The 19138-nt window shown below is 35.5% G+C and overlaps 1 protein-coding gene across 1 annotated transcript; it reads right to left on the bottom strand.

The window, feature by feature from the left end:
• Positions 1-1678: 1678 nt before the first annotated feature.
• On the bottom strand, positions 1679-8961 carry LOC131635472 (metal tolerance protein C2-like). Its single transcript, XM_058906087.1, has 7 exons — positions 8723-8961; positions 4835-5139; positions 4538-4646; positions 4172-4211; positions 2990-3071; positions 2465-2532; positions 1679-2136 (listed from the first exon to the last, which is right to left on the bottom strand). Exons 1-5 carry the CDS (start codon positions 8959-8961, stop codon positions 3060-3062), a joined length of 705 nt encoding a protein of 234 aa, XP_058762070.1. The 3' UTR covers positions 1679-2136; positions 2465-2532; positions 2990-3059.
• Between the last annotated feature and the right edge of the window lie 10177 nt (positions 8962-19138).

The following is a 19138-nucleotide window of genomic DNA, read 5'->3' as shown; positions in this document are numbered from 1 at the left end:
GAATCAGCACGGAAGTGTCAAAGGGCCCTCCCGGATAGCCGTCCTCCTGCTCATCTTCCTCCCCGGCTGGAGGGTCAACATCCGGTACCCCCTCCGGCTCGTGGTAAGTCACTGCCGCCACCTCCTCCTCCTCCTCCTCCTCTCGCTGGCGGGAAGAAGATGCCCGAGCCAGCCGACTCCTAGATCCTGAACCAGATGTACCCTCTCCCTCGCCCACGGGAACTCGCACACGGCGTCCCCGACCATGCCCCCGTCCCTGGGTCGACGCCAGCTGCGTCGCCGCCCGCTCGCGTCTAGCCGACGCAGTCTGGGTCTCCCTACCCTGTCTTATGCGTGCTGGTTGGTTGCCTGACATGTTCCTGTAAACAATTGAAATCGATTAATATGCGAGACAAAAGAAGAAACAAAAAAAAAATGCACTTCTGATACAGTTCGGAAGTTCATTTCCGAAAACTGGGATGGAGGTGTTTTCGGAAATGAACTTCCGAAACACCCCTGCGCAGAGCTTCAATCCAACCTCCAATGGCAGACCCCAAAAACCTAAACCAAAACCATTTTTATGCCTACTAAATATCCTAATATCAGTACTAACCTATCTTAATGTGATTTTTTCAGTTTCTAAACACCCTAATATAGTTTAATCAAATAGATCTAAAACTTGAAAAAACAATGATAAACTTACCAATTAGTGTTTGATGATGAGTTTGGTTGAGTTTGGAAGAAGAGTTTGGCTACTTCACACTTGCTTTTGCAGATTTTTTGCAGAGATTTCTCCTTTGAAAGTGTTTGATGATGATTAGGGTAAATGATTAGGGGGAGGGGGGTTGTTTTGCTTAATCTGCAAAACGCGCATTATTTTGGAAGTTCATTTCCGAAATGCTGTTTTCGGAAATGAACTTCCGAAATAAGACAATTTTTTCAAAAAAAAAGGCGTTTTCGGAGATGCATCTCCGAAAACACCTTTTTCTTGCATTTCGGAAATAAACTTCCGAAGTCAGGGGTAGTTTGGGTTTTTCACCAGGGGTGGGCTAGAGAGTTGGGAGGTTGGCAAAGAAATTCTCATTAATTTTTGTTTCCAACAAATGTTTAAAATCAAATTTCTTTTGATCCAAAGTTACAAATCACAACAACAATTACACTCCAACAAAGTAGATGAATTTTGATCTAGACGACAAAAATGTCATAGCTCCTCCAGCAAATCGTCTCCTACCTTCGTTGTTGACTCAGTTGACATCAAACACTACAAAAAAAAAAGGTCTCCTGCCATGGCCAAGAAACCGAGGCTATATGTAAAATAACTGTGGCGTAACGCTGAGGCCACAGATTGGCCACGAAAATCCAACTGTGGGATATGCGAGCGTGGATTAAAGTATAGTCCACAATTTTTTGGTATATACCACGTTTTTTTGACATCCGTGGCTTTTATAGGTCACGGTTTAGGTAGTTTGATTAAGGCCGCGGTTTATATTTGCCATGATTACAGAACTGTGGCCATATGGTAAAACCACGATTTCAATTTAACGTTTAGCATACAATTTTGGATATATATATATATATATATATATATATATATATATATATATATATATATATATATATATATATATATATATATATATATATATATATATATATATATATATATATATATATATATATTGAAGAAAGCTAAAGTTCTCTATATAAGAATCATTCCCTGTGTCAAAATTATATTAAATCATCAAATTAAGATGCTTTGCAATAGTCTTTCATAAATTTCATGCAACCACCCTTTCAATTCAAACCATTCCTAAACCATAACACATTAGTGTCTTATCTATATACATTACATGCATATCATAATCTATATACATTACATGCATATCAGAAGTCAATATTCAATTTCAAGAAAATTGAAATTGTCAAGAACAGTGACAAAATGATGCTATAGTCCTTATGTCGGTTGTCGACTCAGATGCAAAAGCGACAAGGTCTGAATGATGCTATAGCAGAGTAGTCGCCTGAAAATCCTTTGGCAGACTTGGCTTGAATGAGACCACCTATGAATTAGCAGAGCATCCCAGCCAATGCCGCCAAACCCACTCTCTAGTTGACAAACATGCTAATAGTTGTTGCTATAAATATGGAGGAAACACACTGCACAATCACAGACATGAGGTCAGCAAACTAGTACAAAAACAAGTCAAAATCTAACACCAAACTATTAACTATTAGTTTAGCAAATATAAGATAAGATTGGTCGTATAGAAATTGAGGTATTATACATAAACATTATCACTATGCATCATCATCATTAACCAATCAATCTACGGGTACAATAGAATGAAAACACAATTTTGAAACAACCTGAATCTGTGAATGTTTTGTTGACAATATGTGTTTTATAATCCATTTGAATATGACCTAGCTGAACTCAGTAAAATTTAACAGAGAAAATTTAAAAAAACTATTCATAGTTACTTACGATGACAAGGACTCTAGTTCACTTCCACTGACATACCACGTTGGTGGGGGACCACGGCCTTTTTTCTCCTAAAAATGAAAACAGAAGAACATTTTCGGATCATATTTTGACAAAGCATCAACTGAAGTTAAGAAAATAGCTACTCTTCATTGAGACCATGGTAAAAAAAATTCAAGAGGGTTATAGATTGAAGAGAAATGACAGATAGAAACATGCAAGAAAATAGAATAACTCTAAACTATCACCACTTGGGAAAGATTAGGGAGATAACACCAAGAGAAAGTACAGGATAGCCTAATCCAATTATCTAATTCAAAAAAGTATTAACATAATTCAAGAAAATTTAAAGCGATCATGTGTAAAAAGCATCACTGCCAAGTTTATTACTAGTGTTTATGAGTCAATTTCGAGTCAATTTCAGTGCTTCACTAGGTACTCAAGCTTTGAGTATTTCCACTAGAGGGACAGAGATCATGTTAGATTAGATGTGGAACAAAAGAGAAATTGAAAACATATTTAGATTACCTTAGGCAATGCAGGAAGCTCCATATCAAGTTTTAAAGCCTCAAATGATCCAGAGTCTTGTCCAGAAAATTCAGGAAACAAACTGAATAACAACAACAACAAAGCAATATGATATGAGTCAACACTTATTAAAAACCAAGCACAAAATGGGACTAAAGCAAATGTAGTTACACTCTACTAGTTTCTAAATTTGACAGTGTAGTTTTATCAGCCATTTGGGAAGGAATGTAAAGAGACATATTCTGCAGTTTCTTTTGATAAGAAGAATACTTAATGTGATATAATTTAGAATGAGTTTTATAAAAAGGAACAAACAAATCATCAAATAAGTCTTATAAGAGGGATCGGAGAGAGTATACTTAAAATTTGATAATAGTCAAATATTAGATAGAAGAAGAATTAGAATATTATGAAAAAGATGGAGTAAAATCAACCAAAAAAAAAGACATAATAGCAAAGATGTACTATTGGACCCAAGGATTAAATTACATGACCTAAGATATTAAAAGTTTATACTAGAAAAGAAATAGAGGACAAGTATCAGCAAGTTGATAGGAGGTATGCACATGTGAGGTGGTGGAAAATTGGTTAGAGACCGAGGAGAGAGAGCGTGTTAGCAGGTTTACATGTAGGTTAAGCAGCAAAACATTGAGTTTAAATTATTGAGTTTAAATTATTGAGTTTAAATGACTTTCCGAATAAACCAGTTTTGCATTGGCGTCTAATGAGAGCTCACTATTTTTCCATTTCATATCATTAATTCCTAGATGCAGTTACAAAAGTGGACTGGCATGACAGACCAATTGATTTTCATTGGACGTCGGTTGAAAATTAGCTTGCATTGTATGTCCATTACACTACACTAATTTTACAAGCTCTTCAGGATACTTACACAAGTACTTGCATGAAGTTGCATCAGAAAATAAGTTCAAATAAGCTCTTTCAAATGCCCCCTAAACCTCACGAAAGATTCAGAAAACCTGATCTAAGACCTAGACCAATTATCTGTCCGGTTTGAGATGCACATGCACCATAGGAGGTAAAAGAATATGGATATTCTTTAAATGATTATCAGTTTTATAGATCAAGCATCAAAATGTAAATTGATGACAGCATCAGGCAACCTAATCACAATGATACAAGGTAACAAGTGCAACAGAAACGGGAATTCAAAATACTTACAGCATTTGTAAATGCAGACAAGACTTCTAGTCTTTTATACCTGAAATTAGAGTACATCAATAAAACCATTAACAGGATTGAAATGATTAACCATACAGTAAATAATAGTTCAATAATATCTTCAGTAACAAACATACAACAACACACATTCATATTCTTGCACACAAAAGTCAAAACATAAGCATTGATAAGTTGACATACAGACAATGGGGGGAAAATTATCTTATACTAAATGACATGCACACATAGATATGTGTGTTGAGGAAGTTTGAAAAAAGTACTTAATTACAATATTGATGACAACTATTTCCAGAAGAAGTATTCTATCAAATATGCGCAAGACAATACATGAAACAAAAATCTCACCCATAAGTATAAACTCCATCAGGTTTTTTTCTAGACACCCCCATAACAAACAACGAAAACGTAAGAAGACCGCATCCAAATGTCGAATGAACTGCATCAGACACCAGACCTAAAAATGCATAGTAATAAATTTAAAAAGTCAGCAAGAGATTCAATTTCTCATGAAATAAGTTGAAAACAACTTATAGCTTAAGTTACTAAATAAGCTCGAATAAGTAAATCAAAACGAATCGCCTAATCAAACATTTGTTAAAACTAATATTGAAAACTGACATAGAGTTCGTTACAGAATCTTGCCAACACGGCCAGTGAAGAGGCCAATGAGCAACTCGACAGTAGAGTAAGGAACATTAAGCGAGATCATAAAGAACAATCTCTTCATATACCTATGACCAGACCTAATATTTCGAAAAAAGGATAAAACAAACGACGAAAACGACGGTTTACGCGGCGAGCCGGAAGGTTTATCGTCATGGCCGGACCAGGAGTGGTGGTGCGGTCCAGAAGAGGGGATATCTATGCTAGAATCATTTCGTGAAAGAAACGGTTTTCTGAAACTCAAATCGGTTGAATCGGTGTAAATCGGTGTTCGGTGTTCGTCGCTCGTTCATGACGCCAGCGTACGTCGTCGTTTCACCGGCATGTGTAAAGCGCAGGAGAAATTCGACGGAGACTTCGGCTAGAACCGCCACGATTAGCAACAAGGCGATTGAGGGAAAAACGCTGAGAGGAGGCTGGAGGAGAAGGAGCGGCACCGTGTGTTTGGAAAGAGAAAGAAGAGAGATTGATTGATTTTAGGGTTTGTGTATTTATCTTTTCAATTTTTCTTTTACTTTTTTAATCTAAAAAAATTATAAAAGAAAATAATTATGAGAGGGAAACCAAAAAAAGAGAAATTTTGGAGGGATATATTTTTTTAGGGTTGGGCCACAGTTTGAAGTGAAAATTATAAGGCCGCGGTTTTTCTTTGCGGATAAAAATATTTGCAGTTGTCTAACCGTGGCAATTGAAGTAAAGGCTACAGTTTCATACTCCGGATTCAATATTTTATAACATAATTCTACGCTTTGAAAACCCTGGCCAAATCATATATGTGGCCACAGTTTCTGAGCTGTGGAAAATTTTAGCATGGTCGTAGGCCAAAAATGTAGTAGTGAAATTTTCTAGCAAGAGAGGTGCTCCAACACGAAGTTCACTCAAATCATCACCAACAGTAAAAAATAAGAAAAAGATTGACTAATTTTAAGGTTTCGACACCACAAGGAGGTGGATGGAACTCCTTGTTTGACGTTTCCTGTAACACCTCCAATTCTATACTAAACAAATAAGACATACATTTGCATAAATCAGAGTAAAGAAGCATGCATCTCACGAGGGCGTTACATATATTTTAAAATAAAACAACATTTCATCTTTAAATATGCAATGGTCATTTCCAATTAACACAGGATTAAAACAACATGCCAAAACCACAGCGTAATAATTATCTCATCAAATAAATGGTAAAATCGGATGATTCCCATACATCATCCACCATGTCTCGACATCTCGGCTCAAGGCAACTCATCAACAAAATAACATATTCGAATACGAAATACAATATGAGTAAACAAATATCTCATAACATCGAGTCATAAAAATATAAACCCAAATCCCATGTGTTACATATGACCAGAGCACAAATGACTACTTAGTCACAACACTCTACGAGAGATCTAAATCTTTAAACTAAGCCTCCTTCGAAGCACCACTATCCTCGAAACCTGCACGATGTCACGATGAACATCATTCAAACAGAAGGGTGAGAATTCAAATCATTATAGATAAACATAATGCATTTCAAGAATACACCACTCTTCCTATAAACATGCATCATATGCAATTAATCAAGATTCATATGTTCATGTCATACAACATGGCTCATTCAATTCCAAGTGATCAAACATGATTATTAAACAATGTACATAATCATATTTTACCAACATATAGGTTCTAAATACATATCCTTTTCAACAACATTTACGAAGTAACAATTGTATACAAACATAATCATATTCTAAATATACAAGTTATCTTCACATAATCCCGTATACATGTTTTCCAACTATATAGACATGTACATAATTCACCGATGTATCGCAAGTATGAACATATATCACCATATGCACATATCCCTCTCTATCCCAATTCATAAAGCATCATAGAATATATTTACATCATTGGATTCATATCATTTATATCACAAGTATACAAGTAATCACCTTTCTCATTACATGCATCATCATCAATCAAATATGATTCACATACCCACATACATACATACATATATCATCAACACACACACACACACACACACACATATATATATATATGTATATATATTCACATCTTCATCACATATGTTTCAATCACATATATCACATCAACAACACATCAACAATTCGTATCAAATGAATCACAAAATACACATATATGCATATCCACAACATCATTCCACACAATTCATATCACATAAATCACACCCACAACAACATTTCACACCGACACGTGCGACTCAAGTGTGACTCAATGCGATATGCATGTGAATCCCTCCGTTATCATTTCCGGCAAGCCGATTGTCATTTTCTGCAGACTAGATAACCACCTCAAGGCCCCATTCGGCGTTAAGCTTTCAAACCCTATTCCCAATAGGTTTGGGACAAGCAAATAATCTTTGCGAGATTACCCGATGTTCCCTCTTTCAAAGACTCATTTTAGTGTAAGTGTGCAACAAAACAAGACTCATGCATTTAAGACGATCTCTATCTCTTAAACTACACAATCACATCTTTCCAACATTGCGTAATATACACAACATGATTTCACTTCCAAACAATGCATCACTTAACATTCATCAATCAATCACATGTATTCAAATCTAGCATTATCATTATTCAATCCACATCTCGATACATACACATTTAAATGATCATTATCAACAAGATACATTCAAATAGTATATATATATATATATTCATTCCAACATATCATGGATATCACACCACTTAACACATCTATGAATATTAGCCACAAGTCATTATTTCATAATGCACACATAAGTAATCACATGTTATCCATATATTAACATTAAAATTAAACCATTTAACATCAACCAACTCTATCCTATCATATAGATAATCTCATTAGCTTCCTAATACTTCGAACGGTGCATAAAACGGAGTTACGGATACAAAGTTATGGTCTTTACAAAATCTACCAAAAATTGAATTATGTGAGCCGACGCAAGCTTTCTTCAGGTCGACGCATAGCTGAGTTTGTCCCTTTCGGGTTTGCTCAGGTCGACCATGAGTCGGCTCATGCTGGGTTTTTGGGTTTCTTCAGGTCAACGCAAACTTTCTTCAGGTCGACGCATGCTGTTAAAAACTGAATTTTTGCCTTTGCGGGTTAGCTCAGGTCGACCCATGCTTCTGTATAGGTTGACTCATGCTGCGTAAAAAACCCAAAAATAACCATTTTTCTTCCCCATTCACCTCATACAACAACCACTAATCCTCATACAATTTATACATCAATTGACAGCAATTTAGCACACATATAAGGTTCCTAAACATGTTTCTAACCATGGGTTCACATACATACATCATCAAACATGCTTTGATTCACAAAATCTTATGAAATCTACCAAACCTTAACATTTTATAAACTTATAAAATTGAGATAATAAGAGATTATACACACATCATATTTTACACACAACATTACACAATTATATAAACCTATAATAATCTGGATTCTAACCCTTACCTCAAGTTAATCTCCTTTTATCTTCAAGAATCTCACCAAAATCCTCTTCTCTTCTCTCTTCTCTCTTTTATTCTTCTTACAAAAGTTAAATGAAAATGACCTAACTCTCTCTTACTATCTCTTTTCTCTCATTTGGGTTTAACTCAATTATTGCCCGACATCCTTATTTCACTAATTAGGCCCAAAAACATATTATCTCATAATATTCACTAATAGTCTAATCAATCAAATTAGCACAAAATACATATAATTAAATATTCAAATAATCACAAAACACATCAAATACTTAATAACCACATAAATAATAAATAAATAAAACATCTAATAATTAAATACGGGAAATAAAATCGGGTTGTTACATTTCCACTAGTCTTAACTGACGTGATAGCCATCAACTCAGTATCGGGGATCCTCATTGACGACATAAGCTTATGCAACTCGATGTACCTCAAATTCTTCATGTGATTAAGACTACACATGAAAGATTTGAAGCCATAGTTAGGTGGGAACCTTCTAGCTTTCAATGACTCCTTAACTCGTCCATGTGGAACCATAGACCTACCACTCTCGTTTGGAGAAGGTAAAAACAAGAGAACCCTAAAAGTATGCTTCCTTATCATCCTTGCGAAAGTGTCTAAATTAGTCTCTTAGAAAAGTTGTTTTTGGTTACATTAAATGAAGTGGCCTCCTTGATTCATTTGAAGATGAAATATCATAATTGTTCGAGTGAGCCAGCCGTTATCGCAACTGCTTCACGTGGAGATCACCTAATACATAATACAATATTGAAGAACCCCCTCACAATCGTCGTCACTTTTTAGAGAAGAAAGGAGAAGGTTTGGGAAGCAGTTGGCATGGTCGACATTGACATACAACATGACAAAATCCTATGGGACGATCAAGTTAGTTCGTCAATGGGGTTACGGAGTTGAACTTAAAGCTATTTTTTGATGGCGAGTTTGAGACCGTCCAACTTGATGATAACCAAACATGGCCGGTCTATGTAGGTTTTGATCTGCCGACCACATTGAAAAAGGGACTCATTGAATTCCTTAGAGATAACATCAATTCTTTCCCAATCTCTCCTGGTTAGATGTCAGGCATAAACCCAGGCATAGTATGCCATCAATTGAATATCAATCCTTCCGCCTGAGACATAGTTCATAGAAGAAGACAAAATCCCAAGAAAATGTTGAAGCAACCATGAAGACAGTCCATGGCTTGCTTGATGCTAACTCAATCTCTGAAGTAAGATACACTTAATGGCTCTCTAATTTCATACTGGTTAAAAAGGCCTCAAGAGAGTGGAGAATGTATGTCATCCTTATTGAAATAGGAGAGCTCAACTATACAATAACATATTTGATTCTAGAAGAAGATAATTCATAAGTTATTAGAGAAGAGGTAGCCCTTCTGGAAGAAAAAAGAACTTTAATCGCCCTCATCAGCGCCATCGTAAAGCAAGCAATTGTAGCCAAATACAAAAAATAAGTTAGACCTCTAGAATTTCATCTAGGAGACCTAGTACTGAGATGAGCCGGTATAGGACAGAAGAAAGCCATAGGTGGAAAACTCGCTACAGTAAAATCATAGAATATCTCTAATGAAATAAATGTTGGAACAAAATCTATTCATACTCCTTGAGTTTTGATGATAACAAAGTTCTTAAAGAGCAATTGCGTATAATAACATTTTTTAGGTGTGCAGGATCATTAAGCCCTAAATTAACTTGGTTCTGATGCAGCTAAATAACTTATAAAGAGAAGCAAATGAATCAGATTTTGATGGATCATAATTAGATATCTCAACACTTGGATTATCTGCTTCTAATGACATCTTAGAATCTGATGACCTAGAAACCTAGTTCAGCGCCTCTGATCCGTACTCCATAAAAAGAAGTTATATCTTGTCGAAAGCTAGATTATGAAGAAAGTCAACTAGATTTCCTAGTGCAAGGCTCAAGGTAATTTGACACGACTTTTCAACTTCAACATCTTTTGGTTGATTTTCTTGAGAAAGACACTATGGATAAATATTTTATTCAAAAGATGAAAATCTTCAAAGTACCTACTCTCAACGCGTCTCTCTTGGAAATTGCTTCTCTACAAAGACACATGTTCAAGTCATCTTCCAACGGCTCTTTAGTTGCCTCTATATAAGGAGCTGAAGATTTGAAGGGAGAAGACAAAAAAAAAATAACAACTGGAAAATGTAGTATATATATATATATATATATATATATATATATATATATATATATATATATATATATATATATATATATATATATATATATATATATATATATGTTGTATTTCACATAGTCTTGAGATTTCTTATCCTTGTTGTTATACCCCAAAATTTGCCCGCATCTTTTTCAAGAAGAAGACAACAGACTTCTGTCTAAAAATTGGGAGTTTCATATAATCTTGGATTTTATTTCATAAATATCCTGATTTTATGAATACTCGGTTTTTAGAATTTTTCTTATACGGTATTTTGGTTCGCTGTTGAATTTATTCTTATACAAACGCTAAGTACTGTTTATCACTTCACACACGCTGTTTATTTGAGATTTATTTGCAGATAAAGAGTACTGATGCAATTGGTATAGAATTAAATTTTTTGCAGGCGCAGAGTCCGGGATTCAGACTGTACTGGTAACGAGTTAATTATTATTAGTTTTTTGTTTCCCACTAATTTTTGTACTATATTCTATTATTTTCAAAATCTTTTCCTTTCTTTTCAAATCTCTTTCTTTCAAAATCAAATCCTAACTTTATTCTATACATCTCTCTTTTCAAACCCTACCATACACATTCCTTCAAATCCTACTACCACTCATATTTTCCTTTTTTGTACGGAATCACTTCATTCCCCAATGTCTCTATCCTTCTTTTCACTCTATAAATACCTCTCATTTTTTCCATAAATTCTCACATCGAATTTCAACTCATCTCTCAAATTTCTACCTCATATTTATTTTTTCTTCTTCCCCGGCAAAAATGGCGAAGTGGATGGATACGTGTTTTCTTATGGTCATCACCGTCTTGGTGGTGATCATGTCCTTTTTCTGCCTGCATAGTCCTGAAAAATGCGGACCTGGGTTGTTTACACTCCCGATCATCTATATGTTGTTATTTATAGCATGGGTTTTTAATCGTCATTTTTAACGTTTGTCGTATCTTTTGCTTTCAAATAATGTACCGTTTATTTGTCGTACTGTTCATTATATTATATTTGTACTGTCAGTATTAAATGTCGTACTATCTATCGTACTGTAGTTTAATTATCCAGATAATATTATGTGTGTTTTCTGCCAGTTAAATATTTATTTTTCTGTGCCTTAAATATTTTTCAAGGTTATTATCGGTAATTTCGTTCGCGTACAGTATATTTTATTTATTTATTATGTTTGTGTTTTTCTAACAACTCATGTAAATAAATTTTCACCATTAACACAACAAAAAACAAAAAGAAAAAAATTAACTTTAACTATTGAATTTTCACTTTAACTGTTATGTTATGCCCGAACAGCCAGTTGACAGTCAAACCCGCTGACAGTGCAATTCTCCGTGTTTTGTACCATCAATCAAATCAATCTTTTGCATTTCAAAATTCCAAGATTTTTGTTCTAGAAGTCTTCTGATAATCACATGATCAGCAGAGACTCAGCACTGCACAAAAATCAGGTACGCATAACTGTCTCCTACACAAACAGTCCTTAACTAGGGTTTTTGTTTTTTTTAGGAGAACAAGTTTTTTGAGACCTCAAATGGATTTCATGGACCTCCATATGTCTCAAAGTACCACCATACAAATTTTCAAACTTCAATTCGCTCAGACGCACAGTCAGCAGCTCAAACAGTCAACAGACGACCAGTTTGACCGAAAAGTCAACAGACAGTCAAAAATGAAATTTTTTGTCAACATCCATATTTTGTCAAAATATTCATTATTTGATCATTGGTTGATCATAATTCATCAAGAAAAGATCAAAAATCAACAAAACCCTAAGTTTCAAAATTAGGGTTTTCTCCTAAAAAGTCAACTGAACTTTGACTGGCCATAACTCTCTCCTCGTTCATTCAAAAAATTCCAAACAAAGCTTGTTTTGAAGGAAATTCAATTATCTTTCAAATGCAATTGATCCCATGGTCATTGGATTCACCATTTGAAAAAAATGAGCTCAGACATTACAGGTCATTTTAAAAGTCAACAAAAAGTGGTTTTTTGTCAAAGGCCATAACACCAAGATAACTTCTCCAAATGAAAAAAGTTTCCAAAGTAGCTTGCAAAGGACCTCTTGAGGTTTCTAAAAAGTACAAGAACTCCTTCATATGATAAAAATTGAGGGATTTATGCCTTGTTGAAGTTGGCTATATTTTGGGAAAATGCATGAAACCAACATTGATCAAAAATGTTTTTTTTCCAAAAGGGGCCAAGTTTCCATGATCCAAACATGATTCTAACAATGTTAAGGGCCTCCCACGACTAACCTAAGGCCCATAGCATTTTTATTTCTTTTTTGGTTTAATTTTATTACATTTAAAGTTAAATTGAAAAAGAAATGGTGAAGGATAATGATACAATGCTTGATTCTTAAGCTAAAGCCACCAAGAATGATTCAACTCTGCAGCAAGAGAAGTACATAGCAGGCCTAGAGCAAGAGATTGAAGAAAATTCAAAGCCATGGCCAAAGAATTCAAGATTTTTTATATTAAAATATTCAAAGTTCAAAAAAGCAATCAATGCTTGATAGCTTCAATTTTAAGCACTTCATTGCTTATAAATGAAGTAGAACACTTCAGTAGAGAGACACACACAATTTCAGAACCAAATCCATGCTTGTATCATACTTGTAGCAACTTGAAAATTTCAAAGAAATTCAAATTTCGAATTTTGAGTTCAAGCTAGTTTTAATCCAAACTAAGTATTCAAACATCATCTCTGAACTTCATTGAACCTATCCAAATAAATTTTAAGCATCAAAGCCTCACAAATCGAGCCACACAAGCCACGGTTTGTTCAAACATAAATCACATCGTATCTGATCATTCATGCATGTTTAATAAGATGTAGACATATATTTGTGTTTAGTTTGGTGCTCTGGTCGTTTTTGGAGCTCTAATTGAGTTTTAATGGCCGTTTGTAGAATATACCATTTTAGGGTTCTTAAGCTAAAATTTGGGATTTTTGGATCTAGGCAAAATTAGAGGAAACAAGAGGCATATTTGAACTCAGTGAATCATGGCAAGTAGAATGGACACATCGCGAAACATTTTTGTGTGGGTTTACCCTTATTCGCTATTTTGCAGGGATGAAGCTCACTTATTACAGCGCTTTTTTGAAGAAAACGCTGTTAAAAGTGGAGTCTGGAGGTAGAAGATGAAGACGTGGCCTCTCCCTATTGGCCAGAGCGCGCGCGTGTTTTCTTAAATTAATTTGTGATCCAGTGTTTTGCAGGTTCTATTGTTACCACGTGCCTCCACTCTAATCACCCTCAGATCAACTTGCCAGCTCATCTAACGCTTATGACATGCTAGTCCTTACCATGGACTCTCCAGCCAACCACACTTGATCATTAATTATTTATTTTCCATTTTATTTAATATAACTTGCAAAATTAATTTAAAATAGTTTTAAAAATCAAAAAAATATAATAAAAATATTTTTAGGTTTATAAAATAATCTATTAATTTTTGACACACAAATATTTTATTTTTCTTAATAATTAAAGTATTTTGTTTAATTAATTAGTATATATTTATATATTTGCTTTTTAATTATTTTAACCCATCAAAAAATCAAGAAAAATATTTTCTTTTTATTTAAATTAAGTTTATATATTATAGACTAATTTTGTACATTTTTAGAATATTTTTCTCTTTAATTTTTAATTATGTGTGTAATTATTTGTATAATTATATATTAATTTAACTTAATAATTTCCAAAACAACTTCAAAAATCCAAAAAAATTAGTTTTTATTTTAAAATTAATTAACAAGCAATATGAACATATTTTAGACTTAATTTTTAGGTTTAAATTTTATTTCTACCTCTTTCTTATTTAATTAAATTAATTATGCATTAATTCTAATTAAAATCAACCATCTAAAAAATCCAAAAATACTTCCTTTATCTTATTGCAATTTAAATTCCTAGATAAAGTGTATAGGTTGTCAAAATCATGTAAATAGCGTAGTTTACATTTCCCGCACAATCGATGTAATAGCGTAGATTTACTTTCCGCATTTTACATTCCCGCACTTTAAATTCTGTACATATAAAACTGCGTGTATGTCAAAGATAAAAACTGAAGCGTTAGATCACTAACTTCAAAGATAAAAATATCTGAATCAAAACACAATCACACTTGCACCTCTTAGGGTAATCCCTCTGTTACTCTTTTCAAAATCAATTCTACTGTTTCAAATGCAAATCCAAACTTTTGTTTACATCCGGTAAAAGGAGAATTTTCTAAAAGAAATAGGAAAGGACCTTATAAACTTAAGGTAGATCTCCTAATTGCTTGCTCAAATCAAATCAAAACAATAAATGTCTCATATATCATTGTTTTTTCAAAACAAAAACTTTCAAAAAAGACAACATTTTGTATATATCCAAACAAGGATCATTACGAAATTAAAGATCTTTTTTTCAAAACATCTTTTCGAAAGATAAAACACTTTGTATACATCCGCACAAGGATCATTACAAAGTTAATTTACAAAGGTATTTTAAAACCACATACAAGCATTTCAAGGCAAGACAAATGATTCAAACAAGTGAGCTAAGCAATTAAGAGCCCATGGATAACCATGGATACAAAGGGGTGCTAATACCTTCCCTTTGTATAACCTACCCCGAACCCAAAATCTCTTAAAGGTCTTTTTCTGTTTCTTTTATAAACCTTTCCTTAATTGGATAAAATAAAAGTCGGTGGTGACTCTCTGATTTTCAAAACTCAAAAACAAAAGAAGAGTCAGTTTGTTTCTCACGCGAGATATAAAAAACCGAGGGCGACAGAACTGGCGACTCTGCTGGGGACATATTCAAAAAACCAAAATGTTTTCAAAAAGGGTTACCTTAGAGTTTAGATCACTTCGATGTTTTCAATTGCTTGTCTTGATTGTTCTATTTTTCAAAGGTTTGTTTGGGTATTTGCTTGTGTGAAAGATTCTAACCCGAATCTCGAGATACCTTAAGTATGTGACAATAGACCAAGGATTTGTACGACATGTACCGATATGGTTGATCTAGTGGTCACCGTTAGTGCGACACTTTGGTCTGTACTGATATCCCTTGAAAACGATCAAGGAGTATGTTAGGCTTCCGAAATGTCATTAAACACTAATTTGCCTTAGAACCTTTAGTTGAACTTGACTTGTGGCCTATTAAGTGACTAGCTTTGAAATTGATCGAAGTTAGTTATCCTCGAGGAATATTTTGATCGGCCGTCAGAGCGCCGTATTGAGATGTTGTCTCCAATGATCATAGAACCCGAATACTATTTTAAGACAGGTTTTAACCAACTCAACTTCAATGGGGAGGGTATCACCTATGAACCTCATGCAAGCCTTTAAACCTAAGGCTATTGTTTGATTTGTTTGTGTTTGCCACATGTTTGACATCATGACATCATAAGCATCATAAACATATCATTTTCTCACTAATCATTTCAAGGATCGAAGAGTTTACCTTTGTTCTGTTGTTGCAGGTAATGGCTCCCGCTACTAGAGATTATGTTCGGATCAACATTTCAACAGTACCATCTAAACTTAAGGACTTAATATCAGAATTTCCCAGAAATGCTCAATTCACTGAAAAGCAGGGTCACCTACTCCATTTGGTTACCTCAAAATTTGAAGAAGACATGATACGGGTCCTGTTCCAATTCTTTGATCCCGAACATCATTGTTTTACATTCCCTGATTACCAGTTAGTACCCACTTTGGAAGAGTTCTCTGAACTGATTGGGTTACCTGTTCGAGATCAATTACCTTTCACTGGTTTAGAAAAGATTCCAAAACCTGAAATCATTGCTGCTGCCTTACATTTGCGAAAGTCAGAAATCGAGTCCAATTGGGAAACAAAGAGTGGATTCAAGGGTTTGCTTGCTAAGTTCTTAATGGAAAAGGCTCGATTACTACTAAAAAACAGAAGTTACCTAGCTTTTGAAGAAGTTGTGGCTCTTTTGATTTATGGGTTGGTTTTATTCCCTAATCCCGACCAGTTCATAAGTGTACACATTATCAACATTTTCCTAACCCGCAACCCGGTACCTGCCATGCTGGGAGACATTCTACATTCTTTACACACTCGTATCATGAAGAAACGAGGAACTCTTATGTGCTGTGTACCACTACTGGCTAGATGGTTTACATTACACCTTCCCCGATCAGTGTTGAGAAACGAACAAAGAATGCAATGGTCTCGCAGGATTATGTCTTTATCTCATTCAGATATCCGGTGGAACAACTTGTTTCAAAGAGACATCACTCTCATTGACCATTGTGGAGAGTACCCTAATGTGCCACTCCTTGGCATCAAGGGAGGCATCACTTATAACCCCTCTTTAGCTTTGCGCCAATTTGGATATGCACGAAAAAACGGTCCTCACGACATGATTATCCGTGGCATTGTGTTCGACTACGAAGATGATTCCCAAAGACATCGACGAAGGTTTACACATGCGTGGGGCAGTGTCTACAAAATAGAAAGCACGACTTTAGGACAATGGAACTCTATTCCCATGGAGCCTTACCTCAAATGGGTGCGTGCTCGTGCTCAGAAGCTCATCATGCCATATCCCGCTATTCTACCTGTGACTATTGAGCCAGAAGTTGAAGGGGACGAACCTCGAGTTGTTCTACATCCGGACATGCCGACTGACCTGGAAGAGCTGCAGAAATCTTGGGTTCAACTAAGAGAAGAAAGAGACACCTTCAAAGCACACTGTCAAAACTATGAGAGGAAAGTGTTGGAGCTCACCAGACAACTCCGGGAAGAACAGCAGATCAACACATTCCTGGGTGCAAAGAGAAAGCGTCCATGGGAGGCTTGAGGAATCCTTTATTTTCTTTATTTTATCTTGTAAGCCCGAAAGAGGCAAATAAAAGAAAAAAAGAAAGAAAAAAAAAAGAGAAAAAGAAATAATTGTTTGACTGATAAATGTTTGTTTCTCTTTTGTTTAAACAAATCTAAATTCCAAGATCCTTGAAAACATTGCATATGCATTTCATTCATAAACATTGCATAACAGGTTCACATAACAGGTGTCTCATCTCCTCGCTGTTTATTTCAGTTAGAAGGGATGGATTCCGAAACAAGCGTCAAGAATCTCGAAGCACAAAACGCCCAAGTTCAAATAGCAATTCTGGAGTTAGCAAAAGGGCAACAGGAACTGAAAGCCTTGATAATCAAGAAGAAAAAGAAGCCCAAAGGATCTGTAGGCTTAAGTCACCTTGCAAGGAAGGTCAAAATCCCAGTCAAGAGGTCCAAAAAGGCGCCGATCCCTGAAATAGTCGGTGAAGGTGATCGAGAAGACAACCACAGCAACCAGGGTTCTGCCAAACCCTCCCTCTCTTCTAACGAAGAAGATTATCATTCCGAAGACGAACAGGGTGATGACAAATACCAGCAGTTGGAAGAACGCATGAAAGCTATGGAGATACAAAAAATACCTGGTTTAGACTTCAAAGATCTTGGACTCGTCTCAGATATTGTTATTCCTCCAAAGTTCAAAGTTCCTGTCTTTGCAAAGTATGATGGAGTCTCTTGCCCAAAACTACATCTGAGGTCCTATGCAAGGAAGATACTACCTCATACAGCAGATAACAAATTATGGATTCATTTCTTCCAGGAAAGTCTGTCGGGTACACAACTCGAGTGGTACTACCAACTAGAAAGTGCAAAAATTCACACCTAGGAAGATCTGGCTGCTGCTTTCTACAAACAGTATCAATACAACGCTGACCTTGCACCAACCCGTACTCAACTACGGGGCATGACTATGGCACCAAAAGAAAGTTTCAAAGGGTATGCACAAAAGTGGAGAGATCTAGCTGGAAGGGTTCAACCACCCTTATCTGATCGCGAGCTGGTTGACATGTTCATGGGCACTTTAACTGGCCCTTTCTACAGTCATTTGCTGGGAAGCTCATCATCAGGTTTCACTGACCTGATATTAACTGGAGAGCGTGTCGAAAGCGGTATTCAAAGTGGAAAAATTCAAATAGGCTCCTCCTCTGGTACTACAAAGAGGCCCATCAGTGGGAGAAATGAAGTCAATACAATGCACAGTCAGAAAAGTCGCAAAAGTGAGCATCACCAATCTGTAGGGGTTGTTCTGATCTCTGCATATGCACCTCAAAAATATCAACCGCCGAAGTATACACGTTGACCAGATGCACCAAGAAGAAACTCCACCAGAATCAATATGCCAATCTCTCAAGCATTGCAACACTTGTTAAAAGCAAATCTGATCACATTGAAAGACCCTCCAAAGAATGTCAACACTTCCTCTCCTAGTTATCGCCCCGATGCCACATGTGCATACCATTCCAACTGTCCAGGACATGACGCAGATCACTGTTGGGCCCTGAAAAATAAAATACAAGACATGATAGATGCTGGGGAAATTGAATTCGATCCTCCAGAGACTCTAAATGTCATCACTGCACCTATGCCAAAGCACAATAAGACCGTTAATGCTATCATAGACACTGTTTACATCTATGATGTGAGAGAATTGTTAACTCCGCTCCTTGAAGTCAAAAGAAAGCTAATACGAG

Source organism: Vicia villosa, unplaced genomic scaffold (genome assembly GCF_029867415.1).
Source record: "Vicia villosa cultivar HV-30 ecotype Madison, WI unplaced genomic scaffold, Vvil1.0 ctg.001494F_1_1, whole genome shotgun sequence".
In the NCBI taxonomy this organism is placed as follows: domain Eukaryota; kingdom Viridiplantae; phylum Streptophyta; class Magnoliopsida; order Fabales; family Fabaceae; genus Vicia; species Vicia villosa.
The sequence above is the reverse complement of the archived record's forward strand: the minus strand, read 5'-3'. Positions and strand labels throughout refer to the sequence as shown.